Source organism: Haliaeetus albicilla, chromosome 1 (genome assembly GCF_947461875.1).
Source record: "Haliaeetus albicilla chromosome 1, bHalAlb1.1, whole genome shotgun sequence".
In the NCBI taxonomy this organism is placed as follows: Eukaryota; Metazoa; Chordata; class Aves; order Accipitriformes; family Accipitridae; genus Haliaeetus; species Haliaeetus albicilla.
This window is the reverse complement of record NC_091483.1, coordinates 29,849,261-29,866,288: the sequence shown is the minus strand read 5'-3', so window position 1 is coordinate 29,866,288 and position 17,028 is coordinate 29,849,261. Positions and strand designations below refer to the sequence as shown.

The 17,028-nt window shown below is 41.9% G+C and overlaps 1 protein-coding gene across 6 annotated transcripts in view; it reads right to left on the bottom strand.

Moving 5' to 3' along the window:
• Nucleotides 1-17,028, bottom strand: part of LOC104311110 (alcohol dehydrogenase 1) — a 58,822-nt gene that overhangs the window by 41,630 nt on the left and 164 nt on the right. For 2 of the 6 annotated variants that reach the window (XR_011324770.1, XM_069784070.1), the window contains exons 2-3: nt 15,412-15,713; nt 14,219-14,381 (exon numbers count right to left, since the gene is read on the bottom strand). Coding sequence is in view for 5 of the 6 variants with exons in the window: in XM_069784070.1 (XP_069640171.1) it covers nt 14,219-14,381; nt 15,412-15,686 (438 nt within the window). In the remaining variant the exon portion in view is untranslated. Of the gene's footprint in view, nt 1-8,681; nt 8,788-10,003; nt 11,107-14,218; nt 14,382-14,738; nt 14,858-15,225; nt 15,279-15,411; nt 15,714-16,807; nt 17,011-17,028 lie in introns of those variants that run through there. The other 4 variants (XM_069784093.1, XM_069784075.1, XM_069784082.1 and 1 more) reach the window with 4 other exon arrangements.

Here is a 17,028-nt window from a genome sequence, read left to right as displayed (position 1 = left end):
AATGGGGGTTGGGGTCAGTTCATCACACGTGGTCTCTGCCGCTCCTTCCTCCTCAGGGGCAGGACTCCTCACAGCCTTCCCCTGCTCCACCGTGGGGTCCCTCCCATGGGAGACAGTCCCCCACAAAATTCTCCAATAGGAGTCCTTCCCATGGGGTGCAGTCCTTCTGGAACAGACTGCTCCAGCGTGGGTCCCCCACAGGGTCACAAGTCCTGCCAGAAAACCTGCTCCAGCGTGGGCTTCTTGCTCCATGGGGCCACAGGTCCTGCCAGGAGCCTGCTCCAGTGCGGGCTTCCCACGGGGTCACAGCCTCCTTCGGGCATCCACCTGCTCCAGTGTGGGGTCCTCCACAGGCTGCAGGTAGATATACGCTCCACCGTGGACCTCCCTGGGCTGCAGGGCGACAACCTGCCTCACCATAGTCTTCACCACGGGCTGCAGGGGAATCTCCGCTCTGGCACCTGGAGCACCTCCTCCCCTCCTTCTTCACTGACCTGGGCGTCTGCAAAGTCGTTTCTCTCACATATTCTCACTCCTCTTTCCCGGCTCCGACTGGTGTCGCGCAGGTTGGTTTTTCCTTTCCCCCTCTTAAATCTGTTCTCCCAGAGGCGCTACCACTGTCGCTAATGGGCTCAGCCTTGGTCAGCAGGGGGTCCATCTTGGAGCTGGCTGGCATTGGCCCCGTCAGACACAGGGGAAGCTTCTAGCAGCTTCTCACAGAAGCCACCTCTGTAGCCCACCCCGCTACCAAAACCTTGCCATGCAAACTCAATACACTAGTAGTAAAGGAAGAACAAGGTTACGTTCAATGTGTGAATCTCAAGATCAGAATTAAAGTCCTTTATGTTGGGAAGTGTCTCAGATACGTAGTAACCTGTCAATCCATCCTGAACTTTGCCATTTTCCAATACAAATGTTGCCCAGTCACGTTTTCACCCTAAGCTTAAGTTGTGTATGTGTCCTCCGACACCTTCCTTGATCCTACCTGCCTGCTTTATCAGTGACCTGGATTCTTTAGCAGGAGATGCTGAAGCAGATTCTTACAATCATGTCAGGGTGCAGCAGGGATGGAGAAACTCTTCAGGCTACTCTGGCAAGGCAGCTGCATTTCTATGTCCTTTAATAAAATTAGATGCCCTATCTTCTGAACTATCACTTGTCCCTACCCCCAACAGCTGGGAGTCTGCTGTCTTTAGGATCTGTCTGCTGTTACTGAGAAGGTTTGGATAGTACACCAATTTGAATGGTCACGCATCCATGTCAAGTATTTCTAAATGTTTCATGAAGTGCTCAGCTTGCAAACCAATATTCCTCTGCAAGTATTTATTTCTGTCCTTCTTCAGAGAGGTTATGCTGTCACTGCAGAACTGGCCTATTCAATAAATATGTAAAATCTTTGCATTGTGCAGTGAACACAGAAATGAGTTATGCACTTTATCATGATAACTAAATACGGGCAAGTCTTCAGAGCTCTCAGAAAAAAATCAAAGAACTGAGCTCAGGCAGCTGTGCCACCATTTAAAACAATTTCATTAAGCAGTTAAGAAAAAGAATAAAACGCATTAGATTAACATCGACTATTACCAACTCTACTGTGTAACTTATTCACTGTAGGTAAGTAAAGGAACACTTCAGTTCTGACAATGGCAGGAAGCCAGGAGAAACACTAACAGCATCCTCCAAAGAAAATAAATCACATCACACACCTGGGCTGCACAATTTAATCAGGGTGAACTGTCTTCCCCAACCCACCCTCACCAGTTTTATATTAAACAACAGGAAAAAATATATAACAGATACTCCCTGCATCAACATAAGAAGAGATCAGAAATACTGAAAAGTCAAATACCAGATGCAGAATACCTAGAGGCCCCCCACTAAAATTAAACGAGCTTGAAAGCCACACTCAGACTCCCGTGACTTTTCACAAATCCCACGATACAGATTTCCGGTCACTTGACTGTTTTCAAACAGTTGCCCATTGCTGCAGAAGTAGGAGGTACTACTCGGGAAGTCCACGCCCTTCTTCAGAGGCAGCCAGGGACACTCAGGGGTTAAAAACAAAAGGACGCAGCATGTCAAATACATCAGAGTATGTATTTCAGGACCAGAGTGAAATACAGCACAAGACCAAGACCGCTCAGGATGCTCTTCCCAGGGATGTCATCAAATGACCATCCTACCAGCCTCCACTCTCACGCTGCAAAGATACAGGAATGAAAGGAGGACTACCTTCCTGGTCTGTCATGAGGAGCTGTGGTATCATGGCAGGGACTGGAGGTGTCACAAATAGCACAAGCCCTCTTGCTTTTACAAGCCGCTCTCTCAGACTCTCTCACAAACAGGTTTCAGTTTCTCACACTTGATCTGATGCTAGCGTGATTTTCATGTGCTCCAACCAATTCAACTGTTTTCATCAGTAACTTTACATTGAACTCATTGCAAGAGTGGCCCTCGGGGCTTCCTGAACCGTCACTTCTCCCCAAACGCTACTGCATAGCTGCAGCCTGTTGCCTGAAAGCGGATCACCACTTCAGTATGATTGTGTCTAGTGCTGGTGATTCCACCAATGAACAGCCAAGCGTCCAAAGCATTTAGAAAAGTGTTAGCAATCTCATCAGTGCAAGTCCAGGTCCACCAAGAACAGCCTTTTCTAGATGGCTGCACAACTGTAGGATACTGACAGTCTGAGGACAGCAGTAGTAGTCAGAGGGCTGTGCCTACTGAAACCCCCCTCTGCTCTTGCTTACTGCTCCATCTCACCAATTAACACATCCTGAGGACAGCACCCTGTAGAGACAGCTCATGACAACAGGCATGAACTTCATCCGAGTATGACCCGATTAGGTTAGCACAGAGAAAAGGTAAACAGCAGCAATGCCAACTACTGGCTAAGGCACCAGTGAGGATGGGAAAACCAGGTGATTGAGACAAGCAATGCGTATCAACAGGCAACAGCTAGTCACCAAGCTGCTGTGATGTTGTGGAGTTAGCACTAGGAGCCTTCCAGGAGCAACACAGAGGACCATCTTTTTCTTCTATTTCTCCATAGACAGGTACGCTTCAGATTTGCAAGTGACTGATCTAAAAACATGTGCATGGGTGTGTGTGTTTATCTAATTTCACTGGTAAAGGTTAAGACAGGCTGTGTTTTAAGCCACAAAACAATTCCGTAAGATGCTTTTTAACCCTTTCAGAATGTCTCCAAAGACCCCACTTTGTCTATGCAATCTGCTCTTGCACTCTCAAGCCTGAGTAAATGAGGCACGTGTATGAAACGGTCTTAAGAAAACCTTAAGGAGACTGAAGAGTCTTAGGTTAGGTTTAATAGGTGTTATGTGCATTAACATGCAGAACCTCAGCTGTAAAGATGTTACTCCTTGTAATTTCACTGCTTTACACATTTATATCAGAGAATCAGTGTAATACATGGTGGGTATACTTATGCTGCACTTTTTGTTACAGAAGTAAAAACAGCAATGCTTTTATGAAAAAGCTGATCTAGTTTCTGGAACAAAAGCAATCACATTTTTGTAAAGCCTAACAAAAAAAGCCACATTACTTGAGCAACAAACCACATTCCACACTTTTAACAGAAGAAACTTTTCTATGGTTATTTAAAAAGTATAGAGAGAAGTGCACTAAGCGTATAAAGCCATAACCAGCCAACCCTTTACAGACCATAGGGACCTATAGGAATCCCACTTCTAGTCTCCATGTGAAAGCAGTAACAACAGAGGGAGGAATAAAAACGGATACAAGCCAAGTCATACTTGGATCAGCTCTCTGATTCCAGCTCAGCAGAGATGAACAGTTACGAGGATGTGTTCTTACACCCTTCAGCTGACCTATATGAAAGCTGTACTCATTCAGAAACTGCAGCTGCCTGCCTAGTCCCTACAGAAGAAAGGGATGGGGCAGGCTCACAGGGGTGAAGTGAAGCCACATTTCCAAGGTGTCCATTTCAGTACTTTGCAAAAGCACTTAAGTCAGTTAGAAATAAGTTGAATCAGAACATCCAGCCAAGACTGACACTATAACATTTTTTTTTTAAAGGAAGAATACTGACAAACAATACGTACAGGATCATGTGATAAAACAGGTATACTGAAACTGAATAAGTGACATGTATGAAAGAGTTCCTGTCTCCTGGTATTGTTCTGAGGATGTGTGATAAATTTTGCTAAGAGGATCAAGAAGTAATCAAAAGTGATTGTGTCATCTCAGCTCAACATGCACCACATGCCAACCAAGGCACATGATTTGCACTTGTGCAGACATCCATCCCACTGAAGCTGAAGTATAAAGCATTGGCTTAACTCCACACTCGTATTTCACCTACTGACCTCAGCTAACTAAACACAGTATATAAATCAGTGTGGCTCAGCTGATAAAGGCAGTTCAGTTGCTTGTGATTGTCTGTTGAGATGCTCAGGAAAATTAGAATTTTTGTTTGTTTGAGTGTTCACACACACTTTGCAACAGGCACTAGTGGTACAGGTTTTGAGGCCACAGCAACGCTTGTCATTCACTGCTTTTAAGAAAACTTAGAGCAGAAATGGAGAATAATGCGTACTTTAAAATAGTAACTACTAATGCTCTTGGGTAATACACCCTACTTGGTATGTAAAAAAAAATATTAAAAAAAAAAATTAAATAGCTTCCTTGGGAAACAAAATAAAATTCTGCATTTGCCATTAATTTATTTTTTTTAAAAGCTATTAATAGGGAAGTTTCAGGGTAAAAAAACTGCATTTATCTTTACCCTTCATGTCCAGAAACAACTCTGGGCCAACTATGGAACTACCAAGCATTGAGAGAATTCAGTATCACAAGGGCAGCAGACGGTCTTTGGAGTGTAACTACTTCACGTCCCAGTTTTATCCCATGAACTGCATGTCTCATCTTTCCCATCGTCTCATTCTGAAGCCTAGTTGCTCTCTGAGTCATTGTCTTTATCTTCTTTTCCAGACAGAGCATGTTTGGACGAATCATTGGCTTCTCCCAAAGGAACAGCCCCTTTCCGCTGTGGCAAGACACTGAAAAAGGCCTCCTTCCAGTCTCTCTTCTCCAGGTATGCAAGGATGATCTCAAACACTGCAACATCAAGAAAGACCATCAGCTCTTCTACAGGGAGATAAATGAACTGCTGATAGGAACACACCCCCAAATCCATCTTTACAGAGGTTTACAGGCATTCGGTTGTGGCATCTTCAGAGTAAAGTTGATGAAGTACAGGCAGAAGCAGACAAGGCAATTCTGCTACTGCTGCAGTCTAAAGCCAAGCACGCTTTGAGTCTCCAGTTGTAAGACATTTACTACAGCAGTGCTTTTCTGCAGTGGCTCCAGTTTGTATTAATTTCTCTCAGGGATAGAAAGAAATGTCCCCACAGTACTTCAAGTCTCACCAGTGCCATCTATACAGGCACTAATGCCTTCTCATGTTTGACAGTACTGCTGTGGATGCACTTTAACAATGACTTTGTCCCCTCCCTAACACATGGACAGCCCAAAGTCTTCCTAAAACCTGCTATAATTAGCTTTCTCTTTCATTTCCATCTGAGCTTATGGCAAAAATCCTTATTAGCCTCCAATTCTGTGACCCTTTCTTGCTGCTTCTATTACGCTAACCATACACTCACCCTCCTACTCCCGTTTCAGCTCCGAAAACTTTCCCTGATTGACAATAGCTCCAAATTGCATTATATACAAAATTCATCTGCAAATTCCTACTTAGAAAAATCCCAGGCTATCCAAAAAACTTTTCAACACAGATTGTGGCTCAGCAGCATCAGGGAAGGTAGGAGGAGGCCCTATGGCTGGTGAGTAAGCCAGACTTGGATGAGAAATCTGGGACAGAACGGTGGCTCTTCAAGCTTGGGGCTACAGGAATAGTGCTAACACCACTGGAGAATGCTAACTTCAAAGAATACTCCCAGCACAAGTATTCTCAATGCCAAGCAACAGCATATGAGAAAGGATCAAAGGAGCTGTGGAGGGAAAAAAAACACCTTACAGAGAGTTAGGCAGGCGTTCAGAAAGGGAGGAGCAGCATGGATCTCATACTCACTGAGAGTCAAGTTACAGAAAAGTGTCACATTTACTAGAGGTTTCCTGGATCCACGTTTACTGGACAGCCAGCTGCTCTCTGTGACACTGATATTGAAGAGTTGACCATTTTACTAAGCAGGTTATTCACCTGAAATGTACTGTGAAGGTATGAGCACTCGAAAGACTATATTAATACCACTGTAAGTTACTGCAGAAAACATCTGAGGCAAAAATGCTGGCTTAAGAAACAATAAAAGTATCAAGAGCACATTTCTTCTCCCTAGCTTTGGAAATTCCTTTATCTGCATAGTAAAAACAGAACTGATGGAAAGAGAGTGGCTTCCACAGGAGAACAGAGGCTTCTATGATGGGCTGCAATAGCAACAAAAATATTACACAAGGACAGAAAAAGGCAGTGGGAACAGTTGGTAGACATCATTGCAGACTGGAATGAAGCAGTATGGTCCTGTAACATATATTACAAAGTATTAGCCTTGGGATACAAACCTGAACAGAAGAAAACAAACTCTCTCAGCCACACTTGCAGTTGTGTTTTGCAATACAGTCTTTTACATAGATCTCAAATCTTTCAAGTTTTGTAATTCCAGATGGACTTAAAAAAATGTCTCATCTTACGCTGTGTCAGTTTTCTAGCATCAAATATTTCACACATACATGTGTTCCTCATGCCATTTTAACATGGCAATGCAGGCACTGTGGAAATATATGGAGACGCGATCCCAAGAGAGAAGGATTATAAATAAATAAGTAAAAAGGAAGCGAATCCCTGTTAACGACGCTGTCAACCTCCAGCCACAAGAGGGCCCATTTAATTAAAGTGCTTCAAACACTGAGAAGGCAGTTCAGAAAGAGTTTCTTCTTCTACAGGACCTTCCAAATTCACACGTATCAAAAGTAGTTCCACCAGGCAGAGACCAGGCAGGTCCCGGTCTCATCTGGTGAGCCCTGTACTGTCCTCTGCTAGCTGCAACTTTGGCACCAAGGGTGGGAACTCAAGAGGCCAGAACAACCAAATCAAAAGAGGAAGGGTGAGCAATTACACAGTTACACAAAGCAGCGAGGTGGATGTACTCACAGCAAAATACAAACACCTCAGTGCAAATATCCTTCTCACTTACACAAAATTTATAACACGAGATTTGAGAGGCAGCTTGATTCTGTCCACCTTACTCATGCCTTACTCCCTTGAAAGCTGTCTTTTTGGATTTAGGTTGTAAGCTATTAGGGTTACAATATATACCAGAGCCTTAATTACAACTGCTAAAGGTACCTCTACTTTTGGTGGTGGCAGAGTTGTGTTTATTTTCCTGCCCCAAAACCTTAAGCAAAATACTGCTATAGTATAATCTTTACCTTAAAAAAGGAATGTGGGTTAAGAGCCTTTCAGCTGCAATTTGAAAATGTTTTCAAAGGGCAAGGGAAGACAAGCTCATGCAAAATGAAATCTGGCCAACTAAACTGCAGTGAAATCAGGTGCCTAAAAGTCTGGCACAAGAAACAAGACCATTAAGCAGATAAATGAAAGCCCCAGTGTAAGTGACCCAGTTTTATACCCAGTGCTCAGACATGTAGAAGACAGCCTCCAGAAATGTTGACGCTAGAGGTCAGTATAAGATTACTGCAGTAAACTCCAGTACAAAGCTACAGCTGTAACTTTTGATGAATAACACATGAAGTCCTCTTCTTGTCTATATAAAGCAACACTTAAAGATCAAGTTTTAGAAACATGTAAGATCTACAAATACATGGGGTTTGACAATTTTTAATCCAGTGATATACTATATTCTCCTCCACATTTAAATAATCATTACTGTCATGCAAATACATATCTCCTGAATCAATGGCATTTTAAGAAAATAAAGTTATCATCGAGCAATGTGTTACATAATAAAATAAACTTCAAATAAAGCAAGGTGAGATAAATAAAAGAACCTGAAGTGGGGCAAAATAAAGACTTGGACACCATGTCAAAAAATTCCATAAAGGTCTGAGTAGGCTCCATTTTGCATGTATGTTTGTTTAATGACACTGAAATATAATCTAATAATAAAACTGAAAGTTCAAAAGGAGTGGGATTCAAGACTTGGTTAAGCAATTGTATACTTCAATCAGAATCAGGAAGCAAGGCAAAAATACAGTTATGAAAGCTCAGCAGATAGAGTACTGCTGATACCAAATGAGGTGAGCCTACAGGTACCTAAGCAGTTACTGCTGAACACAGCTGTCCAAAGAGATGAAAACATCACAAACATTTATCCTCCCCTGGGATAAAATACACAGGATAGTTTCCAACTTTTTACTCACCTATACATAAGTCTGGAAACAAGACCAGGATGGTAAGAATGCCAAAATTACTCATGGGACAAGTCAACAGAGTAGGAGGTGCACTTCTAAGTGGCTAAGACACCATCCTTTACATTTAACCATATCTAAAATATTTAAAGGTCAGGGCAATTACTGTATCCCAAAGGCAACTAGATTCAAGAAATAATAACATAATAAAATAAGATTTAGGTATCTGCACTACAGTGCACATTTTGAGGGTTCAAATTCTGAATATCGTGGGTATATTCTATAATAACGCCATTATTTTGTGATTTAAAACTTACCATGATTGACAGCTAACACTTTCCGACTGTTCATCTTGACAAAGTTTCCAAGTGGAAGCTGTGCATGACCAATTCCCTGCTCTACAGCTTTTTTGTAAGTAATTCCCTGTGGGAAAGACACCAAGACAACTGGACTGAGAATCACCATTTCAGATCAGCCCATACAGATTACTACAAGTATCATTTTCTGGCAAGAGTTTTGCCAGCGCTGCCATGATCTTGCTTTAGAAGATATTTACAAAAAGAAACTTAGACAGTAGCTGGGTTAGACAGTAGCTGCTTCAAGTGCTACCTTTGGAAACTTACTACTTTGAATATATGTCACACTGTGATGTTTGGTCAAAAAGATTGTAATTAAGATTTATTCATACACCTGCAGCTCTAGAAAGTGTCAGCCATAGCCTGTTTTAAAGGCAAGTTTATACTTAAATACAAAGTTACTCAGATTGCAGTAACTGGTTATTTTTTCAGAGGAAGAGTAAAGGATAAAGAAATTTTGTTTGCTTTTTTAAACCTGGCAACTCCTGTGCCCAAAATGGGGGAAAAAAAAAAACCCTTTAAAATTGTGTAAATACTTTATACCATAATGGCTATATAAAGGATCTGCTTTAGCTCCCTCCTAGCCTTTAACTGTGGACTAACTGCTGAAGTATCATTTGGTAAGGCTTAAGATCCATCCCTTTTTTTAGCATCACATTGAAATATTAAACATGTCACCAGAAATTACACAGGAGTGTCTCTGAAGAAAAGCAGTAACAGTAGCAGTAGTAGTAGCAGTAACAGCTTTAATTTCCCAGCTGCATTCTCTATGACATTCCAGGTCCACAGAGCACGCTCCCATGTACAGGTATGAAACCAGATCCCTGACGCATGTGTGTTACTTAGCCAAGTTCTCCTGACGTGCAAATTTATTAAAAAAGGACATCCAAGATTCAAGCACTGTTCTTCGTCTATATTTGGGCACGTGCACATACAAGTGTGCGCACACACACACAAGTGCATGAACAGAAACCAAACCCTTCTGTCTGAAAATATGGCCCTCAGTAAGCTGAGCAGTGTTATTAATTCCATTCCTATATTTAAAATGAAAAGATAAAATCCTAAAAAGCTCAGCATGTCTGCACTCTGGAACACAAGCCACTGTTACCACCACAAGTTTTTTTTCCCATTTCTTCAAAATTTTTTTGAAGTCTTTTTTGAAGAAGTTTTTTTGTTATTTATTTTTGTTAGTTTACATCTGAACAATATGAACAGCATTAATGTCAAATAAGGTGCCAAAAAAAAAAAAAAAGGAGCTGTAAAGAAACAGACCCACAGTTTACCTTGTGGTGATTGTGATCCACCAGTCCTCCAATCACATAGGCTTTCTTCTCATCAAGCTCACTGAGAATGTCCGGGGAATCTGACGTAAGATATACTAGGTCTTCCTTCTTTATTAGCTCACTATAGTGCTCAGTTCTAATTTGGATATCCTCAAAAAAAGGTATTTGAAAGAAGTTACAGTCAACTGATGAATTGCTGGGCAAACTTTACAGACCCAAGATGGAACCAGCAAAAATAAATACAATAGCATGCAGTCATTCCATATCCCTTATCCATGTTTAAGTACGTAGCACAGCGCAGACTGATTTCTGCTTAAATCATCCACAGTCCCTACAGGACCAACTTGTAAAAATCATCAGGAAATTTTCTGAAACCCCCAAAAGACTTTACAAATCCTTAAGTTCTTGTGATTCCCTTCAAATGCTACCATATTTCTCCTATGGATCCAAATAGTTTTCAAGTTTACCTTTCTAAAAAAAGTGAAACCAGAAGTAAATGCTTAGTTAACATTACTTGCTTGATATGAGAGGTTTATGCTATGCTTTTGCAAAGCAGCTATCACACAAGACATACTGAAAGTAGAACTGTTTTTATTTTGCAAAGTGCTCTTCATTTCAAGTTGTTGGAATACTGGTTTAATAGGGAGTTGCAAGGAAAACCAACATGAGTTTGACCACAAGACAAGCTACTTCTCTAAAGAACACTTCAGTGTTGAGAGGCAACATAATGGAAGTGAAGGTGCACACAAAGAGAATCGCATCCTGACTTCAAAGTCTTATTTTTCGCCAAGAAAAAAAGAGCACTGTCAAGACAGATGACTCTCAGAACTGCCTAAACCAAGTAGTCTTGCTTAGTCTATCAGAAAATGGAATCTGTTCAATATAAACATGTGAAAATGGATGTGTGTGGAGTTTTTCAAGCAAAAAACCAAACTAATTCAAGACAAGCAGTCTTTGGCTTATTTAAAAGCACAAAGAGCCACACTATTTCTAATATGCTATTACTCTGATGAAGCACGTGGAAAAAGCACAGGTCCTTCACAACTAACAACCTAGTTAGCAGCTATAATCAAGACTCCTTTTTCTCTTTTTACAGAAATAGCCTATTATTCACCTTCCAGTTCACCCATCCTTTGTCATTTTCATTCATGTTGCTCTTCAACTGTCCCCCATGGCTGGTCAAGTAAAACTTCAAAAAGAACAAACAAGAGGTACAAAATACTGAAATGTTAATAGGCCAATCTGTTTCCTCTCTGTACAAGACTTTTTCTACCCTTAACTATTAGCTAAAACTCTTAATCACTTTTTAGCCGAAAGTGGTACTAAGACCTTATTCATACAGTTAGTGACACATTTAAAAGACAAATACGCACTTACAGTCTCTTTTTTTTTTTTTGTTTTTTAAATCTGTCACAGATAAAACTGAGTATCAACAGTATCTCAGCGGCATGCCAGTATCTGGCACTCTTCATCTGTTTGCACATACTTCTTCATATATACGGGGATTTTTATAACATGTGGGTTGAAAACTAATCTATTAGAATAGAAGTAATTTTCTTATTAAAAATAGGCAGTTTAAGTATTTTTTTTTCTGCTACAGTTCTCAGGTTGTTAAACATACCTGCACAGGATGAAATGCTTTGCGGTTTTCTGCATAACATCTCTGAATTTGCTTGTGAAGCTTCTTAACATCCTGTATACAACACAATTTGTTTTTACATAGTCCTTCAGACAGACCACCACAAAATGCTTTATCATGAGCCAGTCAGAAGCTAAAGAGAGAAAAAGGAAGCTTTTAACTGGCAAAAGTGACTACTGAGAGAGTGTGGACATCAAACCCTGAGAGAAAAAACAGCCGTTGTGAAGGGATTATGCTGACAAGGAGACACACACATCTTCCTCAAAAGTCTATTTAGACACCTCTATGCATGTGCTTGATTTGCATTATTCTAGGAAATAAACAAAACAAACAAAAATCACTGGGATTTAATTATATGTAATAACATGGTTAAAATTAATCTGAGGAACCAAGCAGATTTATCACTGTGACAATACTCAGTCTTTCACCCATGGGAAAATCCTGAGAATATACAGTTTATATTTAAGAAAATTAAACATGCATAATTAACTTGAAGAACCACAGACCAATGCAAATAATTTAGTGGCTGGCTCCAGCATTTTGACCTGACAATTTGGACAACAGTTAACTAGTACTACTTAAAATGCAGCAGACTTAATTTTTAGCCAATTATGTTCTTCGTAAGGTACATTACGTAGTTTTATTCTCAGTGCCCCAAAAGCATGGTTTTGTAAATATAACTGATTCCCATTTTAAAATGAAACATCATTATATTGCTTTGATTCATGTAGTGCTTTGAAAACGTTTTGGTATCTCCAAAGGATTTCAAGTAAACTAGACTTTATCACTACAATACTGCAATGCAAGTTTTTACAGGCAGTAGAGAAAGCATCTAATTAACCCCATTGCTAAAGGCCACAACCATCTTCACTTACAACACTTCACCCTTCCTAAACACCTGCAGAAGTGCCAGTTTTTATACCAGGCCTAACAGGGGCTCTGCCTGACTAAGGAAGGAAATGTGTTTTATGAAGGATGAAGCTCAGCCGGAAACACCCAGCCAGCATCTCCAAAACTATCAAGGGGGTCCTCTTGTCTCTTCTGGGGCACTGCTGAAGGACTCCTCAGAGAACCAAGTGCCAAAACGCCAACTGGAGCTTCCCCAAAATTTTGTGGTGAGTGGCAGTAGTATCCATTAGTGCTATATGTGCTCTGCATTACACTCAGCAAGTAGCCAGATGGGCTTTGAGAAAGCTTGAATTCAAGCAGTCTTGCAGAGCAGTGAAGTCCCTGGCAACAGCAGAAAGGCTCAGAGTAACAGGGAGGGGAGAGGTCTGCCTCAGAAACCAAAGGCTGCACTCTTACAGGAGGCTGCAGATTAACATACTTTCCTAGTAGAGTTAAAGCTGTTTTGATCTCAAACACCACACCAAGCACCTTGACCAGTGGTTGGGTATCATATTGATCTTTCTCATATTTACAGTGCTGGTTTTGGCTGGGATAGAGTTAATGTTCTTCATAGTAGCTAGTATGGGGCTATGCTTTGGATTTGTGCTGGAAACAGTGTTGATAACACAGGGATGTTTTCGTTACTGCTGAGCAGGGCTTACACAGAGCCAAGGCCTTTTCTGCCTCTCAACCCACCCCACCAGCGAGGAGGCTGGGGGGGCACAAGAAGTTGGGAGGGGACACAGCTGGGACCCACCTGACCCCAGCTGACCCAAGGGATATCCCAGACCATATGACATTGTCCTCAGCAGATAAAGCTGGGGGAAGAAGGAGGAAGGGGGGGACGTTCAGAGCGATGGCGTTTGTCTTCCCAAGTAACCGTTCCGCGTGATGGAGCCCTGCTTTCCTGGAGATGGCTGAACACCTGCCTGCTGATGGGAAGAGGTGAATGAATTCCTTGTTTTTCCTTGCTTGTGTGCGTGGCTTTCGCTTTACTTACTAATCTGTCTTTATCTCAACCCATGAGTTTTCTCACTTCTACTCTTCCGATTCTCTCCCCCATCCCACTGGGGGGGACTGAGTAAGCGGCTGTGTGGTGCTTAGCTGCCGGCTGTGGTTAAACCACAACATTTACCTACACTGTGACCATCTGACTCGTTCTTTCATCCATGCTAAAATTTTAGAGACAGGCTGAATAGCGTCCTCCTATCCCAACTACCTCTCGTGTGACTGAGAGGAAAAGCTCAGTATCCTCCTAATACTCAAAATTCTTATTTCCACACATACTTACTAACATGGCTGGGAGCCTTAGGTCCACTTTGAAAGAGAAAGTAACTTGATGGGGCATTTGCAGCCCCTCTAGCAAAACCATTTTGAGGCAGAACTGTGTGTAGCTTCATGGTGAACATATGGCACAAACTGTTTCTATATTCCTGTTTTTGGAATCAAACCAACTTACCGCATCTCCATGAAGGCAAACAAAAATCTTTGGCAAGCTTATATAAACATACATTCCAAACCCTAAAAAATTCAGCAACTGACCTAAGCAGGTCTGGGAGTCACCACAATCTGAAACATGCTAACTGTCCTCCACAAGCTGCTCTCCAGTTTTTGTGCTCTGACATTGCATCAGCACTGTCACTGGAGAACCTTTCAACATTTGTATGTGAAGAGTAAGTTTCTTTTACCTTTAGCACCATCAGGTCATCAAAGCTGCAGTCCACAATGAGGCGAAGTGTACTAGGAACAACTTCCCTTCGCATACGCTTTCTGTCATTCACTTCACTACTGGAGTCCGATTTTGACTGACGTTCTAGTTTTCTCTTCTGGCGTTTTTCTTTTCGTTTCTGCCTAAATAGACAAACAAACAAATACATCTTCAAAAAGTGCTGCCAAATCTGCTGAGGCACGTGTTATGCACACAAATGCATACTTCTACGATCAAGGTGGTTGTCCCATGACTGTGGTAGTTTAAACTTATCCTGTTGCTTCCATTTGTCCTAGGCTGATACCAGCATGAAACACACCCCCCGTCTTTGTGAAGTTCTGTATATACCTACAAAGACAGACATCTGACACAAATTCAACGAAGTGAATAGTGGGAGTTTCATGGATTTACGGGTGCTCCGAGTCAGGTCTCATAACAGAAACAACCAAAAAGATTGCCAAAATTGCACTATCGGAATCAGAACGTGGAAGGCAATTTACCTCCTGTTTCAAGTTTTTCAAAAGACTTCTGAAACAATTGTTTCTTCCCTCTGTTCCCCTGATGGGAGCAGGCAGTTAGGAGATCAGATTTCGGAGACAGCAACTTTAACAGCCACTCTCTAGGGGAGGAACACTTTGCATTCAGCAGGACAAGGATAAACCACCATCAGCCCATTTGCAGATAAGGTTTCTCTCAACAGAATAAAACAGAAGCTCATCATCTTCCAAAACTATTTTAACAGGTTATAAGTCAACATAACTTACAGCAGAGCATTTCATGTGTCAAAAGAAATTTTTTTTATTCACTGACTTTGTAAGATTCACCAAGTCTGACAGCACTGGGGAAAGAGGGCGCAGCCCATTCAGAAAGGGACAAAGCCACATGTTACTTCTCCCCTCCAACAAACCAAAAACTTGCAAGTTTGAATCCCTCCTGATATCCTCTTCAAGTTGAGGAACACTTCTAGTATGAAGAGAGAATGCTTACCTTTATAGCTTCTTCATATGCAGATGGAGTAGCCTGTGACTACTGCTTTAAACCTGGCATGGGAGAAAACTAGTTCAACTGCCTTGATTTGCTAAAGCAATCCACACGCAAATTCTGCTGACACATCATTATTATTAGCACTCAATACTACACATGATCCTACAAAAGCTATTTTGCAAACCATACCTCCGTAGATCTTTCTGTTCTTCCCACTGTTTCTGCTTCAACAGCTTCTTCCTTTGCCTCTTGGACATGGGCTCAAGGCATTCTTCCTTGTCTGAGCCTGCCTCCTGTCTCTCTACTGGACTGTCACTTGACTTCACCTTTCCTTCCACATCAGGAACTTCAGGAGACATGGTGTTTTCTGTTGGCACCTCTGGACTTTCTCTTGGCGGTTCTGATGACATTAGCTTTTGGCTGCGTTTCCTGATTTGTTCCTCAACACTTGATAAATATTTCATTGAAAGCAAGCTCTTCCCTCACCAATCCTGTAAGAAACAAAACAATAGTATGAGTGTTATTAACAAGAAGTGCAATTAGAAAAAATATTACTCTACACCTACTGTAAACCTGAATAAATTAAAAATAATAAGTAAGAGATGGCCTTTTCTTGTTTAAAGCTAGGTTAGTGCCTCTGCAAACAGTAACATGTAAAATACTAGAGAGATTATAATCTGTATTCAGATCATGTCTAAAACTCTGCCTGCTACATCTGCAGCTATTCAACAGTTTCCAATTAAAAACTTTGTGAAAACACAACTGCATAAAAGCAGGGAATCACGCTGGATTAAACATAAAAGAAAAACCATTAGCAGTGCTATTATGTGTACACAAACTATTTTCAAACATAGAAACAGAAAAAATTAAAGAGGTATCTTGCGATATAACTAAAGCCATTTTGGGGGGAAAAAAATTGTGAACAAGCTGTACACCTTCAAAATTAATTTTTATTTCTTCTGAGAACCAAAGACACTGGCCAACCACTGATGCTGGCCACTGTCAGTGGTCAAAACACAGCAAGTAAGGGGATGAACAGACTGAAATGTTAACTCAGCAAAACGTTCTGCATTCAAATCAATTACAATTATACCCTCTCCTTTTCAATAACAAGTATTATTTTTCAATAGTAGTAGCTCCCCTGTGCTCAACAGCCGCGTAGTTTTCTACGGATAACTACTTCACTGGAGAAGGCTGCACTGACAGAGCCAACATGCAGAAAAAACAATCCCCTGGCTTCTTCAATAACCGACGAGCTGGAAAAACACACAAAACGCCAGCAAACCAGAAGTGTTTTAGCTAACACGCCCCAGTTTCCCTCCCTGGGGGTGTTAAGACGTTAAGGCCCAGGGAGCCGAGATGGTTGTGGGTGCCAAACGGCACGGCCTGCCGCGGCACAGGTGCGTCTGCAGCCGCCACAGCGTGCACGCCCCGCGGATACCGAGCTCTATACGTACATCTGTGTACGTATATATAGACACATATACATAGACACACATACATCTATATATAGACACGTATCTATGTATACACACATTATATATATAGAAACACACGCGTTATTTTTGCTCACGCGCCGAAGTACCTCATAACTCCACAGGACCGGCCACCTCCGCCCACAAGGGCCCGGGGAAGGGCCGTGACCCGCCCGCCACAGGCGGCAGCGACAGCCGGCAGTGGGGAGGGGGTGTCACGCTCCCCAGGCCGCCATTTTCCCCGCCTTCCCTCAGAGAAAAGCCGAGCCCGAACCCCAGCTCCCGCCCCACCCCCTCCCACACCAAGGGGGAACGGACGCGGCGGGGGGGG